The sequence below is a fragment of the Heterodontus francisci genome, chromosome 8 (assembly GCF_036365525.1).
Source record: "Heterodontus francisci isolate sHetFra1 chromosome 8, sHetFra1.hap1, whole genome shotgun sequence".
NCBI classification, from domain to species: Eukaryota; Metazoa; Chordata; class Chondrichthyes; order Heterodontiformes; family Heterodontidae; genus Heterodontus; species Heterodontus francisci.
In genome coordinates, this window is record NC_090378.1 from 57,136,656 (window position 1) to 57,160,961 (window position 24,306).

Sequence of the window (24,306 nt, forward strand, 5' to 3'; positions counted from 1 at the left end):
GGATACAGTCCCCATCTACCATTTCTCCGCCCAAGTCTCCAACCGATCTATATCCTGCTATATCCTCTGACAATCCTCATCACTATCCGCAACTGCACCAACCTTTGTGTCGTCCGCAAACTTACTAATCAGACCAGCTACATTTTCCTCCAAATCATTTATATATACTACATACAGCAAACGTCTCAGCACTGATCCCTGCGGAACACCACTAGTCACAGCCCTCCATTCAGAAAAGCACCCTTCCACTGCTACCCTCTGTCTTCTATGACAGAGTCAGTTCTGTATCCATCTTGCCAGCTCACCTCTGATCCCGTGTGACTTCACCTTTTGTACCAGTCTGCCATGAGGGACCTTGTCAAAGGCTTTACTGAAGTCCATATAGACAACATCCACTGCCCTTCCTTCATCAATCATCTTCGTCACTTCCTCAACGAACTCAATCAAGTTAGTGAGACACAACCTCCGCTTCACAAAACCATGCTGCCTCTCGCTAATAAGTTCATTTGTTTCCAAATGGGAGTAAATCCTGTCCCGAAGAATCCTCTCTAATAATTTCCCTACCACTGATGTAAGGCTCACCGGCCTATAATTTCCTGGATTATCCTTGCTACCCTTCTTAAACAAAGGAACAACATTGGCTATTCTCCAGTCCTCTGGGACCTCACCTGTAGCCAATGAGGATACAAAGATTTCTGTCAAGGCCCCAGCAATTTCTTCCCTTGCCTTCCTCAGTATTCTGGGGTAGATCGAAACAGGCCCTGGGGATTTATCTACCTTAATGCTTTGCAAGACGCCCAACACCTCCTCCTTTTTGATAACATGACCCAGACTATCTACACTCCCCTCCCTAGACTCATCATCAACCAAGTCCTTCTCTTTGGTGAATACTGATGCAAAGTACTCATTTGTACCTCGCCCATTTCCTCTGGTTCCACAAATAGATTCCCTCCTCTGTCCTTGAGTGAGCCAACCCTTTCTCTTGCTCTTTATATACGTATAAAAAGCCTTGGGATTCTTCTTAATTCTGTTTGCCAATGACTTTTCATGACCCCTTTTAGCCCTCCTGACTCCTTGCTTAAGTTCCTTCCTACTGTCTTTATATTCCTCAAGGGTTTCGTCTGTTCGCAGCCTTCTAGCCCTTACGAATGCTTCCTTTTTCTTTTTAAACTAGGCTCACAATATCTCTCGTTATGCAAGGTTCCCGAAACTTGCCAAACTTCTCCTTCTTCCTCACAGAAACATTTATAAAAACACACACACGCGCACACACAAGATTCCAACAGGCAGTTTTGTTCGTTCCTTCCGCACTTTTATATCCCCCCTCTATCCCACCTGAAGCTTCTAAATCCCAGAACATTTCGCTGCCAATCCTGCCCTTCCCTCAACCAAGTCTCTGTAATAGCAACATGATTCTAATCAACTGACGTTTGAAAGACTCCCACGTCAGATGTTGATTTACCCTCAAACAGATGCTCCCAATCTAAATTCTTCAGTTCCTGCCTAATATTGTTAGCCTTCCCCCAATTTAGCACCTTCACCCGAGGACTACTCTTATCCTTATCCACAAGTACCTTAAAACTTACGGAACTATGGTCACTGTTCCCGAAATGCTCCCCTACTGAAACTTCGACCACCTGGCCGGGCTCATTCCCCAATACCAGGTCCAGTACGACCCCTTCCCTAGTTGGACTATCTACATATTGTTTCAAGAAGCCCTCTTGGATGCTCATTACAAATTCTGCCCCATCCAAGCCCCTAGCACTAAGTGAGTCCCAGTCAATATAGGGGAAGTTAAAATCACCCTCCACTACAACCTTTACATCTTTCCAAAATCTGTCTACATATCTGCTCCTCTACCTCCCGCTGGCTGTTGGGAGGCCTGTAGTAAACCCCCAACATCGTGACTGCACCCTTCCTATTCCTGAGCTCCATCCATATTGCCTCGCTGCATGACCCCTCAGAGGTGTCCTCCCGCAGTATAGCTGTGATATTCTCCTTAACCAGTAATGCAACTCCCCCATCCCTTTTATATCCCCCTCTATCCCACCTGAAGCTTCTAAATCCCAGAACATTTCGCTGCCAATCCTGCCCTTCCCTCAACCAAGTCTCTGTAATAGCAACATCACAGTTCCAAGTACTAATCCAAGCTTTAAGTTCATCTGCCTTACCTGTTATACTTCTCGCATTGAAACAAATGCACTTCAGACCACCAGTCCCACTGTGCTCACGCAACATCTCCCTGCCTGCTCTTCCTATTAGTCTTACTGGCCTTATTTACTAGTTCCCCCTCAGTTATTTCACCTGCTGTCCTACTGCTCTGGTTCCCACCCCCCTGCCACACTAGTTCAAACCCTTCCGAGTGACGCTAGCAAACCTTGCAACCAGGATATTTGTGCCCCTCCAGTTTAGATGCAACCCATCCTTCTTGTACAGGTCCCACCTGTCCCTGAAGAGATCCCAATGATCCAGATATCTGAAACCCTCCCTGCTACACCAGCTGTTCAGCCACGTGTTTAGCTGCACTATCTTCCTATTTCTAGCCTCATTGGCACGTGGCACAGGGAGTAATCCCGAGATTACAACCCTAGAGGTCCTGTCTTTTAACTTTCTACCTAACTTCCTAAACTCCCCCTGTAGGACCTCGTCACTCTTCCTGCCTATGTCGTTGGTACCAATGTGTACCACAGCCTCTGGCTGTTTACCCTCCCCCTTCAGAATGCCCCCTGTCCGTTCAGAGACATCCTTGACCCTGGCACCAGGGAGGCAACATACCATCCTGTAGTCTCTTTCACGTCCACGGAAGCGCCTATCTGTGCCCCTGACTATAGAGTCCCCTATAACTATTGCTCCTCTGTGCTTTGTCCCTCCCTGAACAGTGCCAGCCGCGGTGCCACTGCTCTGGCTGCTGCTGTTGTTTTCCCCCCGATAGGCCATCCCCCCAACAGTATTCAAAACGGTATACTTGTTAGAGAGGGGGATAGCCACAGGGGATTCCTGCACTGACTGCCTGCCCCTTCTAGCGGTCACCAATCTATCTGCCTGCACCTTGGGTGTAACCACTTCTCTAAAACTCCTGTCAATGACCGCTTTCTGCCACCTGCATGCTCCTAAGTGCATCCAGTTGCCGCTCCAACCGATCCAGCTCCGTGAGGAGCTGCAACTGGGTACACTTCCTGCAGATGTCTCCAAATCAATACCCTGGGTCTCTGGGTTACTAGTCCAGTGACGATACCACTACGCCACCGCCTCCCCGAATAGCAGCAGTCAGCACCATTGATAGCATTCTATTCTCTTCTGTGAGGTTCAAGATGTTGGGATAGTTCCACCTTGATAATACTTCCTGTTGAGAGCAAGATGGAGACAGTGTGGCAAAGCAACAGCATTCAAAGAAGTAAAAACAGAAAGTGCTGGAAATACTCAGCAAATCAAAGTATTCAGCCTGGAGCTCGGTGACCAGTGGTGTTCCGCAGGGATCTGTTCTGGGACCTCTGCTGTTTGTGATTTTTATAAATGACTTGGATGAGGAAGTGGAAGGCTGGGTTCACAAGTTTTCCGATGACACGAAGGTTGCTGGAGTTGTGGATAGTGTGGAAGGCTGTTGTAGGTTGCAACGGGACATTGACAGGATGCAGAGTTGGGCTGAGAAGTGGCAGATGGAGTTCAACCTGGAAAAGTGTGAAGTGATTCATTTTGGAAGGTCGAATTTGAATGCAGAATACAGGCTTAAAGACAGGATTCTTGGTAGTGTGGAGGAACAGAGGGATCATGGGGTCCATGTCCATACATCGCTCAAAGTTGCAACCCAAGTTGATAGGGTTGTTAAGAAAGCGTACGGTGTGTTGGCTTTCATTAACAGGGGGATTGAGTTTAAGAGCCGCGAGGTTATGCTGCAGCTCTATAAAGCCCTGGTTAGACCACACTTGGAATATTGTGTTCAGTTCTGGTCGCCTCATTATAGGAAGGATGTGGAAGCTTTAGAGAGGGTGCAGAGGAGATTTACCAGGATGCTGCCTGGATTGGAGGGCATGTCTTACGAAGAAAGATTGAGGGAGCTAGGGCTTTTCTCATTGGAGTGAAGAAGGATGAGAGGTGACTTGATAGAGGGGTGCAAGATGATGAGAGGTATAGATAGAGTGGATAGCCAGAGACTTTTTCCCAGGGTGGAAAGGGCTATCACCAGGGGGCATAATTTTAAGGTGATTGGAGGAAGGTTTCGGGGAGATGTCAGAGATAGATTCTTTAGACAGAGAGTGGTGGGTGCATGGAATGCACTGCCAGTGGTGGTAGTAGAAGCAGATACATTAGGGACATTAAGCGACTCTTGGATAGGTACATGGATGATAGTAGTATGAAGGGTATGTAGGTCGTTTGATCCTAGAGTAGGTTAAAGGTTCGGCACAATATCGTGGGCCGAAGGGCCTGTACTGTGCTGTACTGTTCTATGTTCTATCTGTGGAGAGAAAAGCAGAGTTCACATTTCAGGTCTGTGACCTATCATCACAACTGGCAAAAGTTAAAAAAGAATTTGGTTTTAAGCAAATGAAAGGGGGGGGGGGGGAGGCGGGGCGGGGAAGAGAACAAAAGGAAAGGTGTCTGAAAGGACAGAGGGCAGAAGAGATTAAATAACAAAGCAGTCATAGGACAAAGGCAAAGAGTGTGTTAATGCTTATGGTGAAAGACAAAGCATTAGTCCAGAGAGAGTGTTAATAGCAGAATAATGAGTAGCTCTGTCTGCATGAAAGGTCACAGACCTGAAATGTTAACTTTGCTTCTCTCACCACAGATGCTGCCTGACCTGTTGAGTATTTCCAGCACTTTGTTTTTATTTCAGATTTCCAGCATCTGCAGTATTTTGCTTTTACTTTAGCATTCAAAGAAGTATCTGGTATGACACAAATCTAGCACATACCCATAATAGGCTCCACTTATCCAGTTAAACAACCATGGTCAACAATGCCAAGCTAAAAGGTTTAATTCAAATGCAAGGAAAACTGGAAATCCAGCAGACTGGGAATCTATAAAAAGCAAAATAAATATGCAAGAGATGCAAAATGGAACATGAAAAAAATGTGCAGAGCGAACAGCAAAAGTTTAGATTAGAACAAAATTGGTAAAATGGGACTGTGGATGCAGGCAAGACGATTTGGATAATATAAAAATGGCAGACCTGTTAAAGGAGCATTTCTTTTGTTTTCAAACTGGAGGAAGGACAAGATTCTAGCCTTACAAATCGAACCCAAAAGTAAGTCAGGGGGAGGAATGCAGTGGATATAATAGCAGTTTACAAATTGTAAGAGAAAATGGGACTTAAGATAGACAGATATCCAGGATCTGTTGGTTTTCACCCCAGTGTTAAAAGAAATAGGTGAGGAAATCTCAGATTTCTAGATTCAGGGATTGTGCCAAAATTGCTATTTTGGATAGCCCAATTGTTCACTAATGTATTGCAACAGAGTGTGAATGGATGCTTGCAATCTCCCCATTACTCTAGACTTTGTCAGGGGGAAGCAAAATTTTTTTTAAATAATGTATTATATTTATAAAGGATTTCAAGTTTTATTACACATTCTAAAGTATAGGAAATTAGGCAGAGATCAAATAGAATCAAGTAGCAAATCAAAACAGATGTATTAAACAGTACCTACCTAATAAGGTGGCACACTACAGGACACGGATAAGTGAATAAGATGGCACACTACAGGACACGGATCCAAATGACAATCCAGCTAGTCATTAGTCTATAAAGTTCAATTAATTGAAATTTGAAATACAAAATAAAAGCTTTGCTTTAAAATTGCTTAGTTTGCCTTAAATTTAAATTCCATAAACTCTAGGTAAAACGCATTATCACAAACAGCAACTTAATCCAGATTTTATATGCTACCCAAGTAAGCCTAACCAATTAGGCAAATGTTCCAGTGCTGAACTAGGAATAGGAAAATAAAAATACATATCAGCCAAAGTTGCCACTCCAAACTACTATCCAATGACTTCTACTTAAAAATGCATGTATGAATGTTGGAGCGAACAAGCAATGATACTTACCTCCCCCATCAATCACATACCTTGTCAATACTCACATCCTGAGGCCACTTTGGTAAAATACCCAAAAGCCCCTTCCCAGCAAGAGGAAGCAGTTTCAACTGACAAAAAAAGGAAGAATCCAGCATAATGAGCTGGAAGTATGAATATATATTTATTACAATCTAAACCAAAATATTTTGGATTTAGGCCACTAGAAGCCAATATAATGAGAAAATGACTTTCTATAAACATAAACCATTAAAATGCAAAACACTTGAACAGGCAGTCAATTTCATTACTATTTTTTTATTTGCGCTGTTATTACATTAGCAAATGGGCCCCAAACAAGGTAAACGGATTACTCAAGAGTATCAAATTCCAGACTGAATCTTATTAAAACGTATCCAACCAATTTGTAAAATACAAATTATGAGCCTTTCCCAAGGGCTGGCACTTTAAGATATCAGTTTGCTGTATGCTATGAAACTTCCTTCTTAGTTTGTAACAATATTTACTACATCTTCAACTGTAACGAAGCAACAGACCCACTTTTCTCATGTTCGAGCAATATGCCTATTAAAATACAATAGTGGACAAGGTAGGATTTTGATTAAGAAAAACAGCAGAAAGATGAGAAACCATCGACTAAGCAGAATCTCTTGCAATCGATTTAATGAAGCGAGATACTCTGCCAGTCTCACCTTGAATAACTGGACTTAAAATTCTCAGAATTCACTGCTCAGAATTCCAGCTGTCAGTTTAGATAGGAAGGATTAGAATTATAATCGTAGCAATGGGCCATGATATTTCCAAGCACAAGAATAAAATCGAACAGTGGCGCAGTGGTTAGCACCGCAGCCTCACAGCTCCAGCGACCCGGGTTCAGTTCTGGGTACTGCCTGTGCGGAGTTCGCAAGTTCTCCCTGTGTCTGCCTGGGTTTCCGCCGGGTGCTCCGGTTTCCTCCCACCTCCAAAAGACTTGCAGGTTGATAGGTAAATTGGCCATTGTAAATTGCCCCTAGTGTAGGTAAGTGGTAGGAGAATGGTGGGGATGTGGTAGAGAATATGGAATTAGTGTAGGATTAGTATAAATGGGTGGTTGATGGTCGGCACAGACTCGGTGGGCCGAAGGGCCTGTTTCAGTGCTGTATCTATAAAAAAAAATAAACATGCTGGAAATATACAGCAGGCCAGTCAGCATCTGTAAAGGGAAAAGACAGGTTAATATTTCAGATGTAGATCCTTTGATGGACTGCTCTGACAAAGGGCGGGCAATAGAAATATTAGCCTTTTTTCTTTACAGATGCTAATTGACCTGCTCTAGATTTTCAGCATTTACAGTTTGTTCTTTTCATATGCACAGTACCTGACTGTGGGACAGAAATTTAAGAAAATTCCCTTTAGTGTCCTCCTGTACACAAACATTGCAAAATAAATATAGTGCAAAATGACACATCTGTCTGAGCCTATCGTGTACTTACGCTTATCTAACAGTTGCATCTGAGCAATAACTAGTGAGTAGCGAAAAAATTGTTACTTCAGGCTTGCAAACTGTCCAGTAAACAAACCAACTGTAATATCTGTCTGCACTGATTTTCCAGCCACTTATTCCAGATTCAACCATTTTCCCTCAAACACGTTCATCCTACAGGACATAGTACTGTAGTATAATAAAAACTTCATATGCTTTGAACTTTAAAAAAAAAATTCATTCACAGGATGTGAGCATCACAGGCAAGGCCAGTATTTATTACCCACCCCTAATTGCCCTTGAAAAGGTGATGACCCTCTTTCTGGAACTGCTGCAGTCCATGTGTTGAAGGTACTCACATAATGTTACTAGGTAGGGAGTTCCAGGATTTTGACCCAGCAACATTTAACTATAACATGACCAAAAAGGTACATTTAATTGCTTGAAATATTATTATTATTTTTTTTTAAAGTACACAAATAGATAAACCCAAGGACAACAAACATTTTCAGAGGCTACTTTTCCCAATTTAATTTTTCCTCCACACAAAAAAAGTACATATGTATTCATGAACAACTTTCTTAAATGCAGTACTTCACTCTTTGCATTCCTTGAAGTTCTGTGAATTTGCATTCAGAATTACAAATGTGGAATAAGTTGGGCATCTAAAAATCAAACCAGGGACATGTGCATGTAGGTTGATAAATAATACCCATTTGTGCACCAACTGTTTTAAATATGATCATTTGGTATGAAATACAAAATTAGTCACAACTCACTGTACCTCGAGAATGTGTTTGGATACACCTTTAGGCAAATACATGTTTTACATGAATAATTCTATTCTACAAATGAACTAGACAGGACTTCTAATTACAAGCATATTTGGAAGCAGGTTAAAAAATGTTTCCTCACCACACTTGACAAAGACTGCTTTCATACAAAAGTAATAGCAAATGATACACTAATGGAAAGATATGTGTATCCATTCAAGGATTTCTGATGAAGAAAATATAGTATTTTAAAATAAACAAAAAAATAGAATATAGTCCAGCAAGGTACAAGCATCTGATTTTTAAAACTTCATGAGCAGCCAATTCAGTTTTCGGCATCAAAGATTTTCTGGACCTCAACAAAAACCTGAAAATGATAAAATAAATTTGAAGTTAACAGAGAACATTTTCAAACACTGGCCATTAAATACACGTAACACTGTACTGCCATAAATTTACACCACAGATTTTTTTATATAAAAAGGGAAGGAGAAATTTAGTCGGTCCAAATTTGTAACTGGGGTAAAGCATCAGGCATTTTAAAGTTATATTTTCAACAAAATACAAAATTACTCCTACATTCAACTGTCAGCCTTTATGTCCTGTTGAGCCAAAAAAATTAACTGTGTGGCAATTTTGATACAAGGAAGAACATTTTTGGTTTACTTTTCCTCTTCATGGAAGAGGAAATTTATGCACACAGATTGGGTAGTTATTTTGGTACTAGCTCCTGGGCTGTAAGCTCCCTAGGAAGCTCCCTTGCTGCTCAACTCTATCCATGGCCATCTTAGTGTTTTCTCCCTCAATCTACCCTCTTAAACTGTTTAAACTCCCCTGGCTCTTTAAATCAGTTCATTTTAGCCCTAACTAAAAGCTAACAGTTAGTTTAGTTTATGTTACCTGAGCCCACTGCCCTCCCCCAGCCACACCTGCTCTTTGTTTTCTCAGCGCAATTGATCCGGACGAAACTGAAGAGTGCAGCTGGTGATGCTTTGATCTCTGATCCTGCTGTCTTCACCGCCCAGAGTGTCCGCGGCCACGGCGTGCGGTAAGTCCATTGAAGAGAAGGAGCAGCGGGACCCTAGGGAAGCCTTGCAAAAAGGTGCCCCGAACAACCAAAAATCCACGAACGGCTCCTCGGCTGCAACTTCAAAGCGCCCGCGGGAGATGGCTCAGAGAGCATCTGCAGCGCACTGTCGGCAATGCTGTATGCCTTTATATAAACCACATCAAAAAACCCTTAGTGAATATAATCACCTTTGTAAGTCTGCCAAAAGATGCTTCACCTCCCGAAGGACGCGGATGAGCTTTCCAGGCGTCGATGGTGGGAACTGAGGAAATGGCTTATTACCTGCACCCGCTTCCCCCCCCACTTCCCTGCTCCACTCTCTCAGCTCACCCCCTCACAACCCCGTCCCAACCCCCACCTCGCACCATCTTCCCCCTGCACCCCCCCCACCCCCCTTCCCAGCTCCCCCTCGCACCCCCTTCCCTCCACCCCTCCCCCTTGCACCCTCTCCTCCCATCGGCATCATCCTACACCTGTGTAGGGGCCCGAACAACCCCACTGCCTTGTGGGCGTCTCAGGAGAGACCAAGGCTAAGGGAGTAAACCCTAACAGAAAATCCAGAGCGGAACCCCGTAGGCGGTCATGTGTCACCTTTGGCATGTTTCCGGCAGTTCCTGCAGCCATACCGGTGCCAAACATCGTGCTCTGCACTCCTTTGGACCCCACCAGAAAGGCCGAGGGGGGGGTTTTGACAACTGGGCAACTCTCAACCTCCATAAATTCGCCCAGGCATGCGCCATGGAGAGGTCACTCCATAGTTGCCTCACAGCGACTGAAACAACACGGAAGGCAGTAGTTACGGGTTATAAGTCCAGATAAATTGGCAACAGGGATGAGCAATAAATACTGCCTTGTACATTGCTCACATACCAAGAACAAATTTTAAAAATGCCAGAATAAGGATAATTTAAAGTAAGCTACTTATTAATGCTTCTGTTTTGCTTTTTTTTCCCCCAGTTTTATTTCCTTATCTTTCAATCCCTAAAATGCTGACCTGTAATGGAGGGTGGTTAGCATTTTATGGCAAATGCTTAAATTCAAAAAAACCCAAAATAGGTACAAATTTATGTTATATATCAAGTAGCTATTGGATAAGAATAGAAGTCTTGCTCTAACTACACATCACATACCTCATCAACACTTTTGGCTCCATCAACTCTTCTTACTTTCCCTTCTTTCTCATACAGTTCTATAATGGGTTTAGTAGACTGCATATATGTCTGAATTCTGAAAAGCGTTTCAATAAAATAAACATAAAATCAACACTACAGGAAGTCACATTTCTTTATAAAAAGGCTAGAAGGAGTGAGCATAGGCACAAAGGACCAAATGACCTCCATTTGTGCTGTACGTTTTTGTGATTCTTTGAAATAAAATTTCATTTCTACCTTTTCTCCAGGCTCATGATGTTATCATCTGTTCTTCCACTACCTTTTCCCCTTTCAAGGCAACGTTCTATACAGATCTTTGGGAACAAAAAATGATGAGAAATTAAGTTTAGTTTCTAGCAGGACCCTGTACTGAATGACAGAAAAGGGGGAAGAGAAGAAAGAGCGAGAAAATAAAAGAAAGACAGGCAGCCAGGCTTTCTGATTTTGTGCTCACCAGACAATCATTTTAATAAATGGAAGACTGCAGGCTATTGAACACTGAAGCAAAAAAATGCTGGCTGCAAATGCCAAAAACAAAATCAGTGCGATTAGGATTTGAACACACATCTCAGGAGGTGAAACTTATACTTAAATTGCATTTTTCATTCAGCTGTTAATTTTTTTGTATTAATTTACTTCAGTGGGATACACTTCAAAGCCTAATTTTTAATTTCTTAAAGGAGACTATTTCAAACTAACATACAAGGGATGAGGGACAAAAGATATATCAATTGTCAACAAACCATTAGATGGCGCAACCTTGCGCACAGCCCTCCCCAACTGCAAGTAATGCTAATTCCCGGGAGAGGCAAAAAAAGTACTGGATTTCAGAAAATATTCTGAATCTATAAGGTAATCAAGAAAGCTCCAAAGGACCATGGCCACACATGGCACATCACTAGATGAATGTAACCAACCAACCACCTCCTCCCATCCCCAGTACACATCCAAAGTCCTCTACCCTCAGAAACTTGTTGTTTCCTAAAGAACTGTTGTGTATCACCAGCACACAAAATGAATACAATATCTTAAGTGCTTTAGTTTATTTCTGAATAGGTTTAGGTCGTCTCGCTTTTATGCCTTACCTGCTGTACAAGGTACAACAGTAAACATCATGGCCCGGATTTGGCAGTAGTTTTGCTGTTTTTACTATCAGCTTTGGCCGTCATTACACCTCTGAAATTGACAGCAATGTCTGGAGTCCGTACACACGCAGTTAAAAGCAGAAATCCAGATGTTGCTGTCAGTGATTCTACGCTTCTCCAGAGTGCGCTTTTGAGGCCATACAGAATGCAATCAATTAAAAATCTTCAAATCGATGAGATTTATGTTCTTAGTCTAGTTATAAAAACGCTTGAAAAAATTACACCCTGTTTAATGAGGTGTAACTGGGTTTTTGAAACAGTGTACAAAGTTCATAATTACCACTAAACAGCCTCATTGGAGGCTGAAAGAGTAACTTTATAGTTGTTGAATGTCAAATTTCACCATGAGGATAAGAAATTCCATATTTTTAAAAGTTTTATTTACGGTTTATGATATTTAAGCTACTTTAATCACATAGACATGTCCCAATTAATTATTTTGCCTTCTGTAAAGTTTAAAATTAAAAGTGAAAGAATTCAGTTTTACTTTCTGGTTTGCTGTTTGTGCAGGTACATGCTGTTTAGCCTGCTTGAAGACATCACCGCTGCTGGAATCTGGCAATCCCCTCGACTTGGTGCCAGATTCAAACTTTTTTAAAATTCATTCATGGGATGTGAGCATCACTGGCAAGGCCAACATTTATTGCCCACCCCAATTAGCAATTAGCCTGGTGAAGATGATGATCAGCCACCATCTTGAACCACTGCAGTCCATGTGGCATAGGCAGACCCACATTTAGGGAGGGAATTCCAGGATTTTGACCCAGTGACAGTGAAGGAATGGCAATATAGTTCCAAGTCACGATGGTGTGCGACTCAGAGGGGAACTTGCAGGTGGTGGTGTTCCAATGCGTCTGCTGCCCATGTACTTCTAGGTGGTAGAGGTCACAGGTTTGGAAAGTGCTTCAAAGAACCTTGGGGAATTTCTGCAGTGCAGCTTGTGGATGGTACACACTACTGCCACTGAATACTGGTGATAGGAGGAGTGAAGGTTTAAGGTGATGGACATGGTGCTGATCAAGCAGGCTACTTTGTCCTGGATGGTGTTCAGCTTCTTGAGTGTTGTTGGAGATGCACTCATCCAGGCAAGAGGAGAGTATTCCATCACACTCTTGACTTGTGCCTTGTAGAAGGCGAACAGGCTTTGGACAGTCAATCGGCAAGTTATGCGCCCCAGAATTGCCAGCCTCTGAATTGTTTTAGTAGCCACAGTATTTATATGGCTGGTACAGTTATGTTTCTGGTCAATGGTAAGACCCAAAATATTGATGGTGGGGGATTCAGCAATGGTAAGAAGAGAAGGTTAACATTTTCTCTTGTTGAAGATAGTCATTACCTGGCACTTGTGCATTACGAATGTTACTTACCACTTATCAGCCCAAGCCTGAAATGTTGTCCAGGTCTTGCAACATGCAGGCACAAACAGCTCCAATATCGGAGTTGCAAATGGTACTGATCGTCATTAGCGAAATCCCCCCCCCCTTCTGACCTCAAGATGGAGGGAAAGTCATTGATGAAGTAGCTGAAGATGGTTGGGCTGAGCACACTGCCCTGAGGAACTTTTGCAGTGATGTCCTGATTGGCCTCCAACAACCACAACCATCATCCTTTGTGCTAGGTAGGACTCCAACCAATTAAGAGTTTTCCCCAATTCCCATAGACTTCAATTTTGCTCGGGCTTCTTGATGGCACACTAGGTTAAATGCTGCCTTGATGTTAAGGGCAGTTACTCTCACCTCACCTCCGGAATTCAGCTCTTTCATCAATGTTTGGAACAAGGCTGTAATGATATCTGGAGCCAAGTAGCCCTGGCAGATCCCAAACTGAACACTGGTGAACAGGTTATTGATGAGTAAGTGCTACTTTTGATAGCACTGTTGACAACACCTTCCATTACTTTGCTAATGATTGAGAGTAGACTGATGGGGCGGTAATTGGCCAGATTGGATTTGTCCTGATTTTTGTGCAATTTTCCACATTGTTGGGTAGATGTCAGTGTTGTAGATGTACTAGAACAACTTGGCTAGAGGCCTGGCTAGTTCTGGAGCACAAGTCTTCAGTACTTGGCAGGGATGGTTGTCAAGGTCCATAGCTCATGCTGTATCTAGTGTATCTGGAAAGGGGTAATCGTGCCACAGAGACTGCTAGATCTTTGTGGACAGCTTTCTTAGAGAGCAGTAGCAAGGGCCCTTGCTTCATTGCTGACGCAAAATCCAGCCCAAGGTATTTCAGATGATTACTACAGGACTTTTACATTATGATGATTAGAAAATACAACCGGCAGCATAGAAAACACTAAATTCACTCTCATGACATCCCTCTGCCTATTTTATAAGCAGCTTTAGCACATTTAAATTTAAAAGTTGAGCATTCAACCACTGGTATCACCAATCATTCTCAGGATATCCAATAGAACTGTTCATTCAATTACATCATTGCTACAATCGAAGAAAAGGACAAATTTCACGTCAGCATTGTTATCCATTTTCCTGTTCCAGCCATCGAGGTTGTCCGTATTTCTTGGAAATCCATCAATAAGAAATTTATTCTTCGTGGCATCTTCAGCCATAGTCTCATCCATTGCCTGCAACATAAGTCAGAAATTTAATGCAAACATTTTCCTGAATTAATTTCCTGCAATAAAGCTTACACTGAATGTTCTCAACTGTTGGTCAAATAAAACTTTACTGTTGAGTAATACAATAGTATGACTGGGATGGATACTGTGATCTTCCATGTATCCCTCATGCTACTCTATCTTTTCAAAGAAAAAAGTAAGCACTTTAGTGAAACAAGGCTAATTGTAAGTTAACGAACATGAATGAGAAGAATGCATTGTCCACAGCAAGTTTTACCTATTTCCTAATATTCTTCATAATATCAAAAATAATAAATTATTCAAACTTTGCCTTTTATATTTTAGAATTTCTAACTGGTGCACTTAGAGCGTTCTTCTGACACTCTCATTTACTGTTCCAAACTCAAACTGCCTTAAATTTAAACAGAAAATGCTGAAAATACTCAGCAGATCAGGCAGCATCTGTGGAAAGAGAAGAACTGTGGGACAAGGACAGGCTGGAACGATGGGTCTACTAGGGCAATCCTGTTTCTGGATCTTGGGAACGTGGTAGATGCCAATGTGCAGGGTTGTGGGATTATGAGGTTGGAGACCATTGGGGGTGGTGGGATGGTGAAGAAATCTGCAAAGAAGATGGGGTCAGCGACACTCTGGGAAACAATGGTTTGATGTTTGGCGGTGGTGTTGTGGAAGGTTTCAGAGTTGGTTTTCAGCCTCTGCAAGGTTGAGGTCCATTTGCCAAACAACAGATTAACTTCTGATCCTGCCCCTAGGCCTGGTACCCCAGCTAATGAACCTGATCAGCAGCCCAGATAGAGTTACTGTGCATTAATTGCCTGTGGACCTAACCTCATAACACATTATATCAACTAGCCTGAAATCCTTTCTAGGCCAAATCTTAAAATGCGACATACACATGCAACCTTCTACTGTACTACATTTTGAACACAAAAAATATGTATTTATTTTTATTTGGCTGCTTTATAACCACATTACTGAAACTGGAAATTACATGGATCCTAACTAGGAGGTTTTGACAGTCCCTCAACAGTAAAACTATAAAAAAAGTTCTTGAGTTGAACCAAAATAAATCAACATGATTACAGCAAGTGGCATTTCCTGGACTATTCCAGAAACTAAGGTCTGCCAGAATTATGATTTTTATATATGTACACATACACACACACATTATCCATCAGTGGTAGGTAAGGTTGTAGAAACAATAACTAGGGAAACATTGACACTTGGAGAGGTTTGGGTTAAATGAGGAGAGCCAGCATGGATTTGTAAAAGGCAGATCATATTTGACTATTCTAATGGAATTTTTTGATGGCGTAATGGAAAAGGTTGATGAAGGGAATGCAGTGGATATTGTCTATATGGGTTTTAAGAAAGTGCTGGACAAAGTACCACATAAAAGGCTGGTTAACAAAACTGAGGCTCATGGAATAGGAGGGTCAGTGTTAGCTTGGATAAAAAAAATTCACTTAAGGACAGAAACAGCGAGTCGTGGTAAACGGTTATTTTTCATACTGGAGGATGGTAGACAGTGGTGTTCCCCAAGAGTCCGTGCGAGGACCACTGCTTTTTTATTTTTATATATGTATGACTTGGATATTGGAAACACAGTAAAATATAAAAATTTGCCAATGACACCAAAAATGGAGGCATGGCTGACAGCAGGATGATACCAATCAACTGCGACAGGACATAGACAGGCTAGCAGAACGGGCAGCTAAGTGGCAATGGAAATTAAAACAGTGTGAAGTGGTGCATTTCTGCAGAAGGCATAGGGAGAGGAAATATATACTTAGTGGCATAGTTCTAAAGAGTGTGCAGGGTTAGAGGGACTTGGGGGTTCATGTGCATAGATCTTTGAAGGTAGCAGGGCATATTGAGAGAGTAGTTAGCAAAGCATATGGGATCTTGGGCTTCATAAATATAGGCATTGAGTACAAAAGCAGGGAAATTATGCTGAAATTTTATATAGCTCTGATTAGGCCCCAATAGAGTATTGCAGCCAGTTCTGGGCACCACACTTTAAAAAGGATGTGAAGGTCTTTGAGAGGGTGCAGAGGAGGTTTACCAGAATGGTTCCAGGGATGAGGAAATTTAGCTACAACGGTAGGATTGGAGAAGCTGGGGTTGTTATCCTTGGAGCAAAGGAGGTTGATGGGAGATCTGATAGAGGTGTACAAGATCACTACAGGTGATACCTAAGATAAACAAAGAAAAGCTGATACCATTAGCTGATGGTACAAAGATAGGGGACACAAACTTTTGGCAAGAGATCCAGAGGGATGTGAGGAAGAACACGTTTTATGCGGCGAGTGGTAATGACGTGGAACTCGCTGTCTATATGGGTGGTGGAAGCAGTGATCAATGATCTCAAAAAGGAAATTGGATAGGCACTTGAGGGAAATAAACTTGCAAGGCTACTGGGATAGAACAGGTGAATGGGACTGACTGGATTGCTCTACAGAGATACAGCATGGACTTAATGGGCTGACTGGCTTCCTTCTGTGACTCTATAATTCTCTCCTATTCTGGCTGCTGGGCAGGAACTGGTTCAGAGTAGTTTGGAATTTAAAGTTGGTTAAGTAAAGAAGAAAAACACTGTTTATGCATGTACAGTTTTCATTCAATGTTGGATCTCTTAAACTAGTCCCTATGCAGGTAGGAGGAACTCAACTGCACAGTGCTGGAAGCTGACAATGCAAGGTCAGTATTAATCCTGGATGGGGAACAAACATACGAACATACGAATTAGGAGCAGGAGCAGGCCACCAGGCCCCTTGAGCCTGCTCCGCCATTCAATAAGTTCATGGCTCAACTGATTACTCCACATTTCCACCTACCCCGCTAACCTTTCACCCCCTTGCTCATCAAGAATGACTCCACCTCTGCCTTAAACATATTCAAAGACTCTGCTTTCACTGCCTTTTGAAGAGTTCCAAAGACTCACGACCCTCAGAGAAAAAAATTTCTCCTCATCTCTGTCTTAAATGGGCAACCCCTTATTTTTAAACAGTGACCCCTGGTTCTAGATTTTCCCATAAGGGGAAACATCCTTTCCACATCCACCCTGTCAAGACCCCTCAGGATCTTATATGTTTCAATCAAATTGCCCCTTACTCTTCTAAATTCCAGTGGATACAAGCCTAGCCTGTCCAATCTTTCCTCATAAGATAGCCCAGGTATCAGTCCAGTAAAGCTTCTCTGAACTGCTTCCGACGCATTTACATCCTTCCTTAAATAAGGAAACCAATACTGTACACAGAACTCCAGATGTGGCCTCACCAATGCCCTGTATAGCTGAAGCATAACCTCCCTACTTTTGTATTCAATTCCCCTCGTGATAAACAATAACATTCTACTAATTTTCCTAATTAAGTGTTGTACCTGCATACTAACCTTTTGCAATTCATGCACTAGAACACCCAGATCCCTCTGCATCTCAGAGCTCCGCAATCTCTTGCCATTTAGAGAATGTGCTTCTTTTTTATTCTTCCTGCCAAAATGGACAACTTCGCATTTTTGAAGGAGAGCTAAAGCAATATGCTATATTTTAAAAAGGAAAAAAGCCTACAAGCTTTTTTTTAAAAACATCAAACTGATATCAAAACAAGGTTAGCTGGGGTCAGGTCAATTGGACATTTAAGCAGGATTTGAAAACAGTGTTAAAATGAAATCCAGGAGAATCCATACTTTGTTTGCCCCATTAAATAAGGTATGAAGATCTACGCATTCATCTAGTACCAGATCCAAGTTATCTCCACTCAGGATAATGGATACAGCTTCAAAATATTTAGCAAGATTCTCTCACCTAGTATTGGCTCTTTTAATTACAAAGAAAATATTAAAGTGGACAAGAACATACACCCCTAATATAACAATCTTGATTAGTATTATTCTGCCAGTGTTGAACAAACATTTAAGCATAAAAGGCAACTGGTTAATTACCAGGATCATGCCTCTGATACAACACAAAAAAGGCAGGGAGGTTACAACATAGAGTTAATTCAAAAATTCCTGAAGAATGAAGTCTGCAATGGGTGGATTTGTCGTTCGATGAGTCAACTATATGCTGACGTGGAAGACGACGATTAGACCAGTACTGATTGTACTGCAAAGTCAAGATACCGGATAAAGTAATAAGGTTGTATAACAAATTGCATCTTCAGTGACCTCTGCCCATTTTGCAAGCCTGTGTTACAATTGTTTCAATACACTTTCTTGGGAAGAGAATTGCAGTAAGTAGAATAGAGATTGTACGACAGTTATGAAGATCACAAACAGAAATAATGTGGTTCACTGCATTCGTCCCTATGATGAGAGGCTGAATAAATTGGGTCTATATTCTCTGGAGTTTAGAAGAATGAGAGGTGATCTTATTGAAACATACAAGATTCTGAAGGGGCTTAATAGGGTGGACACTGAGAGGTTGATGCTGGGGAATTTAGAACACGGGGGCTCAGTCTCACAATAAGGGGCCGAACATTTAGGACTGAAAGGAGGAGAAATTTTTTCTCTCAAAGGGTTGAGAGTCTTTGGAATTCTCTACCCCAGAGGATTGTGGATGCTCCATGCGGATGCTCCATCATTGAATATATTTAAGGCTGAGACAGACAGATTTGTGGTTTCTCAGTAATCACATGATATGGACAGCGGGCGGGAAAGTGGAGTTGAAGCCGAAGATCAACCATGATTACACTGAATGGCGGAGCAGGCTTGATGAGCCGTTTAGTCTACTCCTGCTCCTATTTCTTATGGAGGGGGAAAAAAGATAATGCATCATGAATATCACTGCCAGCCACATTTCAGCACTTCCTCCTCAAAACATCTCATTAAAAAAATAATAAACTGTGCACTTTTAACAATTTTTCCATCTAAATTATTTTTAATCTGCATGAAATTGCTATGATTTTGTTTATCTAGTTCCATTTGAAATGTGATTATTTGATGAATCAGAAATAATCGTTTGGAAAGGAGTTGTGTATTCCAATATTCATTTGGAATGGAGTTGTGTTTGCCATTTTAGGAATACAAGAAAAGGGAAGCAATTGGTTCAGCTGTTCTAAAGCTTGTTGTTTCTCCTCCACAGCAGCTCTAGTATCGCTATGTACATAAAATATTCCATGTGTCTATTGACAGAAAGTCCCGAGCAAACAACTAAAAATGTTGTACACTTTTCACAGCAAGTTAGTAATTATTTTACTGGAGGTTTTAGTATTGAGACATTCTTTCACAAAGAATAAAACACTGCAAATGAGATCCACTATACATAACCAGAATGCTAACACCATCTGTCAATATTTCAGAAATTTTTCACAGACTTTCATTCAGTTACAATATTTTTAGAAAAATCATCACAGGTGATAAAGCTGTGGACAGGAAGCTTTGCCAAAGGGGAGTCACCTGACTTCCACTGAATGTGCAGGTCTGTAACACAATTAAAAGTATGGTCATATCTTAACCACATCAATTTGGCACAACCTTCTGCCAAGAATCCCGAAATGCCCTCGGTGGAATCGTCAAATTAAAATCATTCCAGGAATTCCATGTCCTGAAATATTACTGTTTTACAGATTGTCAAAAGTTGGCTTACCCTTTTAATAAGGTTAATAGTTATCTCCACCGGGACAATTTTTCCTTCTTTAATGTAACTGTCAATCAGTTCTCCATACTGTGTAGCTTCTTTGCTTCGTTCAGCACGAAGTAGATCACCAGCAGACAAGTGAGTGTATCCATATTTCTGGGCAACATAGAAAAAATTAGTGAATTACAAGTTTTAACACATGATATAGTTATGAAATTATAAGATAGTGAATACTCAGTGAATTTTAGTTTCAATTTCTTGTGGTATTAAACTGAATTATCTTATGTGCAAAATTCCTTCTAGAGTTCATGAAGCTGCATTTTTTACTCACTATAAATGGCATAAAATCTTAAGCCAAGCCACACCCATCATTCAATTGTGGCTAAACATTTTCCACTGTGGTCATGGTAAAATGCCATTTGGAACAAACAGTGCATTTTTGAGAATGTATGTTGCTTAAATACAATTTTAGTAGTATATCAAAATGGACAGTCCCCAGTTATAAAACAAGTCGATCTCCGGAGGCACTGCACATGGGTAGTTGAGAATAAATGTAATCCTCAAATGAAGCAAGATTAGAGGGCAGGGGTAATTGAGCCAGGACATGCAAACACAATTTAGTCCCCATTTTAAAATTATGTCCTTATTTTCAGACTTTCATTACAAATTTCTACTCCGTTACATTTGATCATCCAACTCAACAGTGGATCAAACCCAGGTGGTTTAGTCCCACATTAAGCCAGCAGAGACCAAGCTTAATGTAATAACATGCCAAAGTTATCTTGAAATGGTACTTGAAAGTTTAATTAAAAGAAGCTATTCGGCATAATAAATGTCTTTTTAGATATTCTTAAACAACTCAAAAATGCATAAACGTTACATGGGCCATTGCTTGGTGCTTGAACTCTGCAAAATTAGAGTAATGCACCCTCAAATGACTGGACTGTACACTTCCCTTGCCCATACCATGTATGCTCAGTGCAGAAACAGGAATTAACCCATCCAGCCTATTGAAAAAAATTATTCTTGAATGTGGGCATTACTGGCAAGACCAGTATTTATTGCCCATCCCTAGTTGCCCTGAATTAGATACAACTGAGTGATTTGTTGGGCCACTTCAGAGAACAGTTAAGAGTCAACCACATCAGTGTGGGACTAAAGTCATAAAGGCCAGACCAGGTAAGGATGTCAGGGTTCAAAAGAACAAAGAACAGTACAGCACAGGAACAGGCCATTCGGCCCTCCAAGCCTGCGCCGATCTTGATGCCTGCCTAAACTAACACCTTCAGCACTTCCGGGGCCCATATCCCTCTATTCCCTTCCTATTCATATATAATGTCCTTCTCTAAAGGACATTAGCTAACAAGTTGGCTTTTCACAGCAATCTGACAGCTTCGTGATCACTTTACACTGATACAAAACAACAACTTGTATTTATATAGCACCTTTAATGTAATAATACTTCCAAAGGCACTTCACAGGAGAGTTAAAAATCAAAATTTGACACCAAGCCACATAAGGAGATATTAGGGCCGATGACCCAAAGCTTGGTCAATTAGGTAGATTTTAAGGAGCGTCCTAAAGGAGCAAAGAGAGGTACAGAGGTAAAGAAGAGGGTTATAGAGGGAACCCGAAAGTGTAGGGCCTTGGCAGCTGAAGGCACAGTCACCAACGGTGGAGCAATTAAAATTGGGAATGCTCAAGAGGCCAGAATTAGAGGAGCGCAAATATCTCAGAGGGTTGAACGGCTGGAAGAGATTTGGATAGGGAGAAGTGAGGTAATGGATTTGAAAACAAGGATGAAAATTTTAAAGTCAAGGTGTTGCTTAACTGGGAGCCAATGTAGGTTAGCGAGCTCAGGGTGATGGGTGAATGGGGCATGGTGCAAGTAAGAACATGGGCAGCCGCGTTTTGGATGACCTCAAGTTTACAAATGGTAGAATGTGGGTTGGAATAGTCAAGTCTAGAGGTAACAAAGGCATGGATGTGGCTTTCAGCAGCAGATGAGTTGAGGCAGGGGCAGAGGCGAAAATAGGCAGTCGTATCAATGCCGTGGATATGCGGTTAGCAGTTCATCTCGGGGTTAAATATGAAACAAAGGTTACAAGCAGTTTGATTCAGGCTCAGTTACCAGGGAGAGGGATTGAGTCAGTGGCTAGGGAACGGAGTTTGTAGCAGGGACCGATGACAATGGCTTCAGTCTTTTCAATATTTAATTGGAGGAAATTTCTGCTCATCTAGTTGGACAAGCAGTCTGATAGTTTAGAGACAGTTTAGACACCAACTTTAATTTCCAGATTTAAAAAAATTGAATCCTGGTTCGGTCCATTACACTGTATTTAATTTGGGGGGGGGGGGGGGGGTGGAAATATGCAGTCACAAATCCCTAAAATATTTCCCAAAAAGCAAATTTATTTTTGGATATTATAAACAATATTTAGTAATCCTACCAAGAACACTCAAATCTCACAGGTAAACTCCCTTAAGATTGGAAAACACATGCCTAAAATATGACATAACTCTAAGTATCACATACAAAAAATGCAAAAACTTTTGCCTTCTTTAGAGAATACAAAAAAGTGTGAAATTAGAATTACAAAGAAACTCACATATGCCATAAATTTTCCATGAATTAATATTCCCCTTAATTCATGTTGGCAGAATTAAAAGCAGTTGTGCTTTTAAAAACTCTGCTGACTGAAGATATTATCAAATTGGCAAACAAGCTTTCACTTTGGGACTTTTCACATTCTAAAGACTATTTTATTCCAAAATATAAAGCCAACTTCCAAATTATACATGAAACATTCAAGGTGAAACACTGATTTAGTATACTCTTCACAATGTGGTCTCTTCGATATTGGACAGACCAAACACTGTTAGGTGATTCTCTGCCCCACTCTCATTCTGAGCTCTTTATCCTCAGCCTCTACATTGTTCTAATGAAGCTCAATGTAAGCTGGAGGAATAGCACCTCATCTTTCAATTAGGCATTTTACAGCCTTCCAGGCTTAATACGAACATATGAATTAGGAGGAGTAGTAGGCCATTCGGCCCCTTGAGCCTGCTCTGCCATTCAATAAGATCATGGCTGATCTGATTGTAACCTCAACTCCACATTCCCGCCTACACCAGTTAACCTTTCACCCCCTTGCTTATCAAGAATCTATCTACCTCTGCCTTAAAAATATTTAAAGACTCTGCATCCACTGCCTTTTGAGGAAGAGAGTTCCAAAGAAAATACTGAGTTCAACAAATTCAGATTATAACCTCTGCACTCTCACCCTCCTATTTTTTTCAGACAGCAGCTGAGGGTAATGATTCTACTTCCATATCCTTTAGACTCATCTTTTGTTTCTTTACTTATCCCATTGCCATCTCCTTTTGCCTTGCGCCATCACCCTTTTACCATTTAATCTCTCCCGCCTTCTACCCTATCAGACCTTCCCATTTACTATCTCCCCACTTTTCCCTGCCTCTGTACTTGTTTAAAAACTGCTACATCGCTAACCACTTCCAGTTCTGACGAAATGTCATTGACCTAAAGGGTAACTCTGTCTCACTGCAGATGCTGTTAGACCTGCTCAATATTTTAAGCATTTTGTTTTTATTCCAAATTACACGGATCCATCCATTTTATATGGAGACTAAATATTTTTAACACTTCCTGTCCATCTAAATCCCATCCACCCCACCTCAATCTTTGCACCCGGCTCCTGTCACTTTCCTTGACGAAATATTGATCCGTTAAAGGCCTCGGTTACACTTTTACAAATAAACTCACATCGACCTCACATTTAACGTTAAGGAGACACAATTCCCCCGTTTGAGATCAAACAGGTTTCCGAATGAATGGCCAACTCCAACTTACGCTTGAGTGGGCGGCCCAGGTACATGCATTGCTCTGGCCCGAGACTGCTCTCCCTCCGGCTCCAGGCACGCGCTATGTGTTATTTTCCACCCACCTCGACGATTTTGATGCACTGGGTCCCTTTCCCGGCTCCTGGCCCACCGAGGACAAAAACCACTCTGGGTTTCATCATCAGCAACTTCCGGACCAATGCTCCCCAACAAGAAATAACCATACGCCGAGCAGCAGCCCAACTCCTCGCTTCTCCCGCCGATAAATATACTTTTTAAAAACAGAAATCTACAGTCAGCCGACCACCTCCTTCCTGCTCCGCAATCCACACACCAGCCGCCTTCTGATACAAGTCAACCGGGGAACGACTGCTTCCGGGTATGAGCTGCACGCAAGCAATTTTCTTTCAGTTCAAGGCAAAGGGAAGGTTGTAATTAAGAAGCTTTTGAAATTTACAAACAACAGTTTTAAAACGGCAGCATTACGATTATAAGGAAATCAATGTTATTTTCAATAATGATGAATATTGCTAGCAGTGGAATACCTTTAAATTTTTAGCATTATTTGGTTAATCTCCAAGATCTGTACTGCAGTTTATCAGGATATTCTCTCAGATTATCACTTTATATCA

General features: G+C 41.5%; 1 protein-coding gene across 2 annotated transcripts; it reads right to left on the reverse strand.

Annotated features, from left to right (window-relative positions):
- Positions 1 to 6,313: 6,313 nt before the first annotated feature.
- cmpk (cytidylate kinase) lies at positions 6,314 to 24,051 on the reverse strand. Of its 2 annotated transcripts, XM_068037171.1 has the most exons (7): positions 23,779 to 24,051; positions 19,823 to 19,969; positions 17,629 to 17,721; positions 14,068 to 14,220; positions 10,729 to 10,805; positions 10,471 to 10,567; positions 6,314 to 8,638 (listed from the first exon to the last, which is right to left on the reverse strand). In XM_068037171.1, exons 1-7 carry the CDS (start codon positions 23,896 to 23,898, stop codon positions 8,597 to 8,599), a joined length of 729 nt encoding a protein of 242 aa, XP_067893272.1. In that variant the 5' UTR covers positions 23,899 to 24,051; the 3' UTR covers positions 6,314 to 8,596. The 2 variants fall into 2 exon arrangements, with proteins under 2 accessions (XP_067893272.1, XP_067893273.1); XM_068037172.1 differs by lacking the exon at positions 17,629 to 17,721 and having other exon boundaries at positions 23,779 to 24,048.
- Between the last annotated feature and the right edge of the window lie 255 nt (positions 24,052 to 24,306).

Bases quoted from the DNA above. Each gene is read 5' to 3' on its own strand.
- cmpk (XM_068037171.1), bottom strand. From the start codon at position 23,898: ATGGTTATTTCTTGTTGGGGAGCATTGGTCCGGAAGTTGCTGATGATG. The intron at 17,722-19,822 runs GTAAGCCAACTT...TTTGGCAGGAAG, and splicing joins CTATTAACCTTATTAAAAGG to AATAAAAAAGAAGCACATTC. The intron at 10,806-14,067 runs GTAATTGAATGA...TTGTTCCCAAAG, and splicing joins TCTTCGATTGTAGCAATGAT to ATCTGTATAGAACGTTGCCT.